We start from the raw sequence: 10,860 nt of genomic DNA on the forward strand, positions 1-10,860 counted from the left end.
AATTAACCATTTTCCCCTTCACAGTTTATTATTAGTTTTGCAGGCTATTTGACATGAATTTGATGTAATAAAAGTTTGTGCACTTGTAGTCACTTCTCTGTTCCCTTTATTTGAGGTTAAAATCACAGCGTATATGCATTTCCTTTGGGTCTGTGTCTCAGCTCTTGGGTAGTGCCCCAAGTAGTATAGTCAGAAAGTATTCACTAGAAATCCAGGTCACACATGGCTAACACAAATGCAAGGTGACAATTACTGATATAGCTGTTCTTTATTCTTGCTCACAAGCACAGATTAGATTGCTCACATTACAACCTTTTTAGAGTATTGGCCTGATTTGCAATAGAACAGCAAGACTGTCATAAAAACCTACTGGAGTAGATGACAATGATCTGAATTGCAAAGCTTTTGTCTGTGGTTGTTTTTTCTAATATACAGTAACACTGCAACTTCAAAAAGTTGTGGTGTGGTGGAAAAGAAAAAATGAAAAGATACACAAAAAAATCTGGATGTCAGCACAAGTCTATGTCTGAGCCTGTGTCCTCTCACATGCAACATGACTCATTTTTCTACGTATTTCTGGAAAATTAAGACCATAAACCAGGGGGTTTAACAGGGGGGGAATAATGAGATATTCAAGGGACAGAATTATAAGTACTACTTCAGGCAGTTCCCCTGGTTTGTAACGACTAAAGGCGATTTCACAAAACAAAGCAATTGAGTAGTTCACAAAACTAACAATATGAGGCAAGCATGTATGTAAAGCTTTTTGTTTATAAAGAGCTGAAGAACTTCTTTGACAAATGATTAGAATTTGTACATATGTATACAAAATGAATGCAAATGGAATGAAAATTGTTGTTGCTGTAACAAAAAATCCATACAGATTGTTAACTGTAGTGCTTACACAAGACAGACGAACAATTGCCCAGTTGCTGCAATACAATTTCACTATCTTGTTACCACATAAAGGTAGTCTGACAGTCAAAAATACACCTACACCAATTGTGAACATTGGATATATCCAAACACCAGCTATTATGAGAGCAATCCATTTTGAAGTCATAATGCTGTGATACTGCAGTGGTTGACATATAGCTATGTACCTATCATAGGCCATTGCAGTGAGGAGAGTAAATTCATAAGATGCATAAGTGTTTATAATAAAATTCTGGATGAAACATGCAGAATGCGATATTGTATGAATGTCTGAATGCAGGTCTATCAATAGCCGAGGGAAAAGACCAAAAGAGCCATAGAGAGCATTGGCTGACAAACAAGAAATAAGTAAATACATAGGCTTATGCAGAGAGGTGTCCAGAATAATGGCTGCAATGATAAATGAATTAAAAAATACTATGGATACATACAACATGAGTCCCAGGCTGAAAAATACATATCTAGTCAATCCTTGACTGTTGAATAAAGTAAAATAAAAATAGGATAAGAGAGTTTCATTTTCCATCATTATTGTAAGTGATGCAGGCATTGATTAAAGGTAAGACAGGTAAGACAGCAATTCACCTTAAATTCTTCAGGTTGTCGTTGCTTTATTTCTACTGACGTCTGTGTTGTATTTTATAACCCCTCTTTCTTGGGCGCATTAGGGAGTAGCTGGTAAGATGGTGTACACAACAGGTAACCCCTCCTCTTATTTACACCAGAAGTGACATTGAAGTGGCAATGACACCACTTATATTTTGCTGTTTGCAGTTAAAGATACAGGTCACAATTCTAATCAAGTACACCTTTTCTTAAATTCATCTATTTGCTCCTTATGGTCCTCTAATTGTCCACTCAGTGTGTGGAACAGAAGGAAGCCCAAATATCAACAACCTTTCACAGACTGCATCTTCAACATGCTCACACTCCTCCTTCATGGATGTTCAGACTCACAGATGGTATACAAAAATGCAAAGCAAATTGGCAAAGTCACTGTAATTCAGCCATGACAGTCTTTTGTCCAGTCTAAAATATGGTGGACTGGTGCAATATACTCCTGAACGTTTTATGGTTCCCTAACCCTAGTCTACTGACCACATCTCCCTGGTCTCTTGCTTTTCTACTTATTTGGTGAGTTGGACATCAGAACAGTGTTGCCGTATTTTCGGCAGCGGCACTGTATTTAAACCACTTAACAGTGTTTTATCTAATACTGATTACAAATACTGACCGCACCGTGTATTTAACCACAGTTTATCAACGGTACCCGCGTAAAAAACTAAATGCCATGTAGTTGCAAAAAAATTGTTAGTCTCATCAGAGAGAGCTACTAGTTGGTGAGAGCTAAAAGTTAGAAAAGGATGCAAGGCTGATGCCGAGTTGGGCTTCTTTCTGTTTGACTAGTCGGTAATAACTTTAGCTGTCTTGTTATGTCTTGTGTTGCGCTTGCTAGATGTTTGGCTGTGTTAGGGAAGTTGTTGACTCGCTAGTTTTTCATCATAAACATCCCTGCAAATGTTATTTATGAAATAATTCACCCTATCAAAGCAATGACACTACGAGACGAGATAAATCCTTTCAACCATTTTTTGGTAAATAGCAGTAAAACATGGTTTTGGTGAGCAGACCTGATGTATCTGACAATCAAAATGATATTTTCTATTCATGTCTTTTGAGAGAAAAAACGTAGAATGTAGATGGATTCAAATATCATTTGAACATGATATCATAGTGTGCATAGGCGATTTAAACATTTGTCTGCAGTGATCTTTTATCATTTATATTTTCTTGTTTTTGATTTATGTATTATGGGTTATGTCTTATGTGTAGTGCAAGCACTTTTAGTTTCTGAGAGCCCTTTATTTTAACTTAACTGGGTTTTTCATTTTAACATGAGATTGCCAGTAAGAGACTCTTGAGGTCTGATGATAATATATAGTATGGGGTACACACTGTATATATATATACAAATCTAAAGTGGTTTGTTTAAACATAGAGAAAAACACCAACTTAAAATTAGAATATGTAGTTTTTCTCTGTTTTCGTCCATACACTTTTCACAGTGGAGACTGGATAAATGGAAAAGAAAAAAAAACATGCTTAAATTCTTCTGACAGAGAAACAAAATGAATTGTCTATTCAAAATGTACTCCAACAGTGCTGCCGTGTGACCAGAAGACCTCTATAGATGTGGATGTACTGGCATGAGAGTGGTTGGACCGATCGGTATTCCAGCTCAGATCCATTCAGACCAGGGGACTCCATAACTTCCTATGTTTGGGCAAGAACCTAACCCACCTGTTGATTTCCTCTTGGGCAGGATCCCCAAGAAGGCCAGTGGTACCATCAGTGATTGGATGTGGGAGCACCAAAAACATCTCCAGACCGCCTTTGCAGGTATAAGAGAGCATACTGAAACAGCAGCAGGCTTTCTTAAGGAGTGGCATAATGAGACCAATTCAGAAGGACAATTAGAGCACCAAAAACATCTCCAGACCGCCTTTGCAGGTATAAGAGAGCATACTGAAACAGCAGCAAGCTTTCTTAAGGAGTGGCATGATGAGACCAATTCAGAAGGACATGACTACAGTGTCCGGAGTAGGAATAAAATCCAGGATGTTTAGAGCCCCTCAAAGTATAAAAGGCCCTAGGGCCATGTGAGGGCGGCCACTCCACGTGTCTGGATGTGTGCTAACTGGTAACATAGTTGATCAGGTATTTACTTTACCTCACAGCAGGCAAGTACTCCTTCTCTGACGCCCCCCTTCTGAAGGCAGTGAGGCACCCTTTAAGCAATCCAGTCCTTCGAGCCAAATTAGTCCAATCAGCCTTCCCACATTAGTCCCATAGACAACATATTAAGTGGCATTAACACATACATAAGCCCACCATCAAGTTAACCAATGCACACCTTACAACACATGTTTTACATTCATACATACATACAAACTGAACATCCAACACCACTCGGGACAATTTCCTTCTCCCTCCCTCGTGGGACGTGGAGAAATATAATGCAAAAATTTGTCCACTATTGGCAGCTCACAACAGTAATATGTCACCTCTTGCTACATAGCTAGAGAAGCAAGTTACAGGTGGAAAGCTATGGAAGAAAGTTGCATCCAGGAGCCTTCATAAGCAAACATGATGTGGCTCCACATTAAATTAACCTGTTGAATGGATACATTTGGTCTAGGAAGTCCTAATTGTTTTGTTGTCAATTTATCTTCATTAGTACGCCGACTAAAAAGGAGTTTCTGTCAAAGAGCGAATCGAGTTATTACACTGAACAGGGCAGTCATCTTGACAGAATATGCCTCCGTCGAAGCTGTATGACGTTCGTATAGGCTTTTACGTCCATTACTTATGACACGACATGGAGGGGCGAGCCATAGAGAATGCATTGAGAGCTCTGTTTTGTGAAAAAAATTGATTTAACATGGGAGTCAATGGGAGAGGTCTGGGGCGATTTTCATTTCGCCCCAAATCACCCCAGAAGGGGCGGGGCCATTTGAAGCGCGACTTTAGGCTGACTGAACGACTGTTACCTGATTCGACAATGACATACAGAGGCAGATCAGACGGTCTAGTGGTAGAATCCGACAGAAAAAAATGTATTACATTTAAATGTACATGTAATTTACATGACTTACAAGGATATTGCGTTTATACATCAGGAGGATTATTTATTTTTATTTTTTTTCCCTAGGCAGTGCGTCGCCCCAATCGCCCTTATGGACAAGCCGCCCCTGCATGCACATGATACAAGAACACATGATACATACAAGATGGTATATTCATGATAAATACAAGATTGATAGCGGATAACTCTGTCTAATTTAATAGTAGTTACGTTTAATCGCTGTACATAGCCATTGTTTGCAGTACTTTTTTTCTCTGTCTAAAAACATTATAAGGCTTTTCGTCACTTTGGCTATCTAACATCATACCGGACACTTGTTTATACTCGACTTTTCGAACGAGGAGGGGACGCTGGCATTGTTTAAAAACATTATAAGGCTTTTCGTTATTCCAGCTACCTAACATCTTACCGGAGACTTGTTTATACTCGATTATTCGAACGACGAGGGGACGCTGGCGTTTTTTCACCGTTTATCCTTCTGATGGGTCTACCTGCTGATACCAGCTGGGCCAGTTGACTCCACCACCAGCTGTTGGCGATGTCGACGACACCTTAAATGAAGGTCACGTTGGAGGCTTTGCTGCTGTTGAATCTGACCCATTACATCTGTTAATCTGTGTTCTGTCTCTTTTGCAGGTTTTTCACCCGTTGCTACCAAGGGACATTCTCCGGATTGCTGTCGCATTCATGCTGGTTAACGATGCTGGGTTGCCGGGTGTAAACGGCACTGGACTGGTTTCTCCTCTGGCTGACGTGGAGCTGGGATACTCCACTTCGGAACTCCTGAAACTCAACCAACCCACCATTCCTGGATGCATTGACATAATTGATCAACTCGAGATCTCTATCCAATAAGACTTCTATTCTTAATGACTTTTATACTGCCCATAATCTGGATTTCTTACTGGTAACAGACACATGGCTTAGTGTTGGTGAGCTTGTTCCACTTGTTAAACTCTTGAAACTTTTTTGCACGCCTAGACCCTCTGGACGTGGTGGGGGTCTAGCCATTGTTTTTAAGAACCAGTTTAATTGCCGACTGCTATACTTGGACCAATTCGAGATGCAATTAATTAAAGTAGGCACAGTCAACCCCCTTTTAATTGCCCTTTGTATCGTCCTTCAAAGATAAATAGAGACTTTTATCGTGTGGTGTTCCAATCTGCAATATGGAAATAATTGATGCCTGTCTGTCGGATCATAGTGCTGTTCTATTTGATTCATTCCTGTCTTTCTTACCAACTAATTCTCATCTCCCTGTATGCTTCTCTCGCTACCTTAACTCTTCGACTGCCGATTAGTTCTCCCAGGCATTCATAGCTAACCCAAATACATGCACTATTGAGGCTTCTCCTCTCCATCTCAGCAGTATTATACACCACCTGTTCTTTTATTTTAGTTTTACTATTTTACTCTATTGCCCCCCTTAAAAGGAAAAGGCCCAAACCTAAAGGTTTACATTGGCTCAATGAAGCCACCAGAGCCTTAAGGATGGTGTGCAGAAAAGCAGAGCGGATGTGGAAACATGATAAGCTCCAAATTTCATTTGAAATTCTGAGAGACACCCGTCTCAACTACCAGGAAGCAGTTAAAGCTGCAAGAACGAAATATAAATTCTGAACTCATCTCGAACAATTGTCATAATCCTAATAGTCTATTTAGGACTAATAACTCTTATTCATCCCGCCCCCAGTACCACCTTAGATATGTCCCCAACTAAGTGCGAAGAATTAAAAAAATATTTTATTGGCAAAGTTGAGGACATCAAATTGAACATTTCCCCCTCCACACGTGACTTAGCTGTCTCATTGGTCTGTTCATCTGACTTGGTCTGTTTCCAACCCATCACACTACCCTCCCTCATTCTTCCATGAAATCTGCAACCTGCCCCCTTGATATAATCCCCACTGCTGTCCCATCTGACACAACTTCAACAAAGTTCGACGGGGACGCTGGCGACTTGACGCCGCTCTGTCTGGATCGGGACTTGTTTGTTTGTTTGTCTCTCTGTTTCTACCTGTTGCACCTAATCTCCACTACCATCTATTCCCTGGACAACTAGTTAGCTAACTGGCTGTCTCCTGCTACCTGCTGGCTAATTTAACGCAGAGTTTAACGCGGCTCTGCCTAGGTTTGTTTGCCTACCTTATGCACCTGCTCTCCGCTACCGCCTACTCCCTGGAAAACTAGCTGGCTAGCTGGCAGTCTCCTGCTTGCCGGTGACTACCGACGAGTCAGCCGGCTCCCTGCTGGATATTCTTGTCCACGCTCCATACTACCACTCGGAGTCGATCTGCCTGCCTGGATAGCTTCTCAACTGTCCTGGCACGGTCAGTCTGGCTGCTGTTTTTTCAGCTAGCTTTCAGCTAGCCCCTCTCCCGTCAGTGAGCAGCTAACGCTAGCAGCTGACTATAACTTCCTCCTGTTCCCTTGGCTCATCCATCACCACTTCTTTCACTCAGCCCCGAACACCTGCCTGCTGTGGATTATCCTGACTTGCCTGCCATCTATCCAACTCTGGTCATTAAGCCGTGGCTATTGACAACAGACCCCAGGATTACCATTACATCCTCCTCGGCTGGCATGGCTCTGCTATACTCCTTCTCGCAACTCATCAAACTCAACAACTTCTCTCCTCCTCTGTGCATCTCTGCCATCAAAACACTTGGACTCCTCCGTCGACCCCGTTACATTCACAGAGCCTCCCGAAGAAAGTTTGTTTACTCCTTGCCTAAATGTTCCACTCTTTTCATCCCCTCCCTCTGGTCAGCCGTGCGCACCGCTGCAACTCCTGCGCGTCATCACCACAACAACTTTGACGTTCGAGTTGCCTGCCTCCGCCCCCTTACCAAAGCACCCCTGCCTGTCCTAACCCACTCACATCTCAAAATTGCGCTGTTTAACACCCGACCCCTAAACAATAAGGGCCTCTTACTCAATGAATTCATAACTGACAATAATCTGGACTTTCTCTTTTTAACTGAAACATGGCAAAACCAACAGGATTACTTTTCATTAAATCAAACCACACCCCCTGGATACTCATACATGGACAAGCCACGCCATCATGGGCGTGGTGGTGGAATAGCCACAATTTATCGCAAAGACATCACCACAAAAGTCATAACCATCCCGGCTCCCCCCTTCTTTGAACACCTTGTTTTTAAACTGTCTGGCCCCAAACCCCTGGTTACTGCAGTCATTTACCGCCCCCCAAAACCAAACCCTGCTTTCCCCTCTGATCTGTCTGAATTTCTCACACAACTCTGCGCCATCTCTCCTTCCATTCTGCTACTTGGCGACTTCAACATTCACGTCGACTCACCTGACTCCACAACCTCTACAGAACTTCAGGATATTTTTAACTTTTTTAACATCATTCAACATGTCGATTTTCCCACCCATAAAAAAGGACACACACTTGACCTGGTCTGCACTGCCGGCATTACCATCAGCAATCTAACCAGCATAGACCTCACCATCTCTGACCAACTGGCTATCACCTTGGACATTAACACCCCTACCCCCCACGTTAAGCAGAAACGCACCATAACATTCCGGAACACCAAGTCCATTAACCTCCCCTCGCTTTCCTCCGTCTTGGCCGCCACCGTCTCTGCCTCTATTCTATTCCTACTGTCTCCCCTACTGCCCTGGTCAACTATTATAATGATGCACTTTCCTCCTGTTTTGACATCATCGCCCCCATAAAATCAAAAGTCACATCCCTCACCCGCTCCGCCCCCTGGTACACCGACCAACTTCGCCACCTCAAACGGCATGGCCGTCAACTTGAACGTCTGGCCAAAAAAACTGGGCTCACTGTTCACCTGGATGCCTTTAAACTCCACCAGCAACAATATATAGATGCCCTCAACACCGCTCACTCCTCTCACTACTCCTCCATCATCCAATCTGGCTCCAACAACCCCAGAACGCTTTTCTCCACCATCAACAAACTCCTCAAGCCCATAGACACCATCTCTACCTCCTTCACCACCAGCAATGCAACTCATTTCTATCTTTTTTCAATGACAAAATCACTGCAATTCACAACCAGCTGGCTGCCCTCCTCCCTCCCCACTACCTCCCCCCCCAGCCCTCAACATGACCCTCCCCTACTCCCAAGCCATTCACTCTCATCCTTCAGTTTAATCACTGAAACGGACCTTTCCTCAATAGTACACTGCATGAAAACCTCGACCTGTGCCCTTGACCCCCTCCCCTCTTCCTTAGTCAAGGCCTGCCTCCCCTCGCTCTCACCTCTCATCACCAACATCGTCAACTCCTCACTGTCCTCTGGTCTTGTACCCCCCCCACTCAAGCTCGCTGCTGTCCACCCCCGCACTGAAAAAAACCTGGTCTTGACCCTGACATCCCCAACAACTACCGGCCCATCTCCAACCTCCCCTACCTGTCCAAAGTCCTTGAGAGAGCTGTTGGCTCACAACTCAAGTCCTACCTCAACCTTCATAACCTCTATGAACCCTTCCAGTCCGGCTTCCATTCCAAACACAGCACAGAAACTGCCCTACTGAAAGTCACAAATGACATACTCCTCTCTGCTGACTCTGGCTTCCTCACCATCCTCATCCTCCTTGACCTTAGCGCCGCATTTGACACCATCAACCACTCCATCCTCCTCTCACGTCTCCAGCACTTCCTTGGCATAACTGACACTGCCCTCTCCTGGTTCACCTCCTATCTCTCAGACCGACATCAATTCATTTCCATAAACAACTGTAAATCCTCCACCTCCCACGGTGTTCCCCAAGGTTCCGTGCTTGGTCCCCTCCTCTTCATCATTTACATCCTTCCCCTTGGACAAATCATCCGTCGCCACGGCCTCGACTTCCATAGCTACGCTGACGACACTCAACTCTACCTCTCATCTAAGACCATCACCTCAGCCACTCACTCCACTCTCACCATCTGCCTTGCTGATATTAAATCTTGGATGCAACTAAATTTTCTCAAACTCAACTGCAATAAATCTGAAATACTCATTATCGGCCCAAAACACCTCACCCACTCAGCCCAGACTTTCTCCCTCAACATTGACGGCTCCACCATCACCCCCTCCACCCAGGTCCGTAACCTTGGTATCATCTTAAATCCCACCCTCTCTTTCTTACCCCACGCCAACCACGTCACCAAAACCGCCTTCTTCCACCTCAAGAACATTGCACGCCTCCGGCCCTCTCTGTCCTTCGACACCACCCAAACTCTGATTCATGCCCTCATAACCTCCAGACTGGATTACTGTAACAGCATTCTATATGGCTCCCCAAACACTGTCCTCAATAAACTTCAATATGTCCAAAACTCTGCCGCTCGCCTGCTCACCTCCACCCGCCGTTATGAACACATCACCCCGGTCCTCCGAAACCTCCACTGGCTCCCGGTCAAACACAGGATCAACTTTAAAATACTACTCATCACCTTCAAAGCTCTCAATAACCTGGCCCCTTCCTACCTCTCTGACCTCCTCCCCCTCCACACCCCTACCCGTTGCCTCAGGTCCGCCGGCGCAAACACTCTCAAAACCATCAGGACTAAGCGCCGGACCTGGGGTGACAGGGCCTTTTCTGCCGCTGCACCCTCCCTCTGGAACGACCTCCCTCTCCCCATCCGTCTGGCTCCCAACATAGAACTATTTAAACACTCCCTCAAAACTCACCTGTTCAACCTCGCCTTCACCTGACCATCCTGTTCAACCTCGCCTTCACCTGACCATCCCCTGTTCCCTCCCCTCCACTAATAGACTTAGTTGCTACTTTTCTTTTTCATATAATGTTCTGTTTGTCTGTTTGTCCGACCCTTTTTGTTATATTTTAGTGTTGTCTTGTCTTGCTTGTCCTAAAATGTCAAAGCGACTTTGGGTATATAGAAAAGCGCTATACAAAATTGAAGTATTATTATTATTATTATTATTATTATAAGGGATGTCTTTGACGTAGCCGGTCTCAGCATCCTCTCTATAATCAACAGCTCTCTGGCCACTGGTACCATTCCAACCTGCTTCAAGCAGTTTATTAGGAATACAGCCAGGCAACAGGGGAATAGGACACACACACAGGCAGTACTAACAAAACCAAAGGGTGAACGCTCAGAAGTATTAATGACTAAGAACACAAACAGCACTAATTAACTAGAGGGCAAAACTTAGGTTGCTACTAAGGTTAACTTAGGGTATCATTAAAAATAAACTCAGAATAGATTCTAACATCAAGGGAACACTAATGCGCAGGAGCGTGGAACTAAATAGATAAAGTGTC

General features: G+C 43.8%; 1 protein-coding gene across 1 annotated transcript; it reads right to left on the minus strand.

Annotated features, from left to right (window-relative positions):
- Positions 1–520: 520 nt before the first annotated feature.
- Positions 521–1,470, minus strand: LOC105899825 (olfactory receptor 6N1-like). Its single transcript, XM_012827042.2, has one exon. It carries the CDS (start codon positions 1,463–1,465, stop codon positions 521–523), a length of 945 nt encoding a protein of 314 aa, XP_012682496.2. The 5' UTR covers positions 1,466–1,470.
- Positions 1,471–10,860: the final 9,390 nt, after the last annotated feature.

Source organism: Clupea harengus, chromosome 9 (genome assembly GCF_900700415.2).
Source record: "Clupea harengus chromosome 9, Ch_v2.0.2, whole genome shotgun sequence".
NCBI lineage: Eukaryota > Metazoa > Chordata > Actinopteri > Clupeiformes > Clupeidae > Clupea > Clupea harengus.

Excerpts from the sequence above, each read along its gene's own strand:
- LOC105899825 (XM_012827042.2), bottom strand. The coding sequence starts at position 1,465 with ATGATGGAAAATGAAACTCTCTTATCCTATTTTTATTTTACTTTATTC.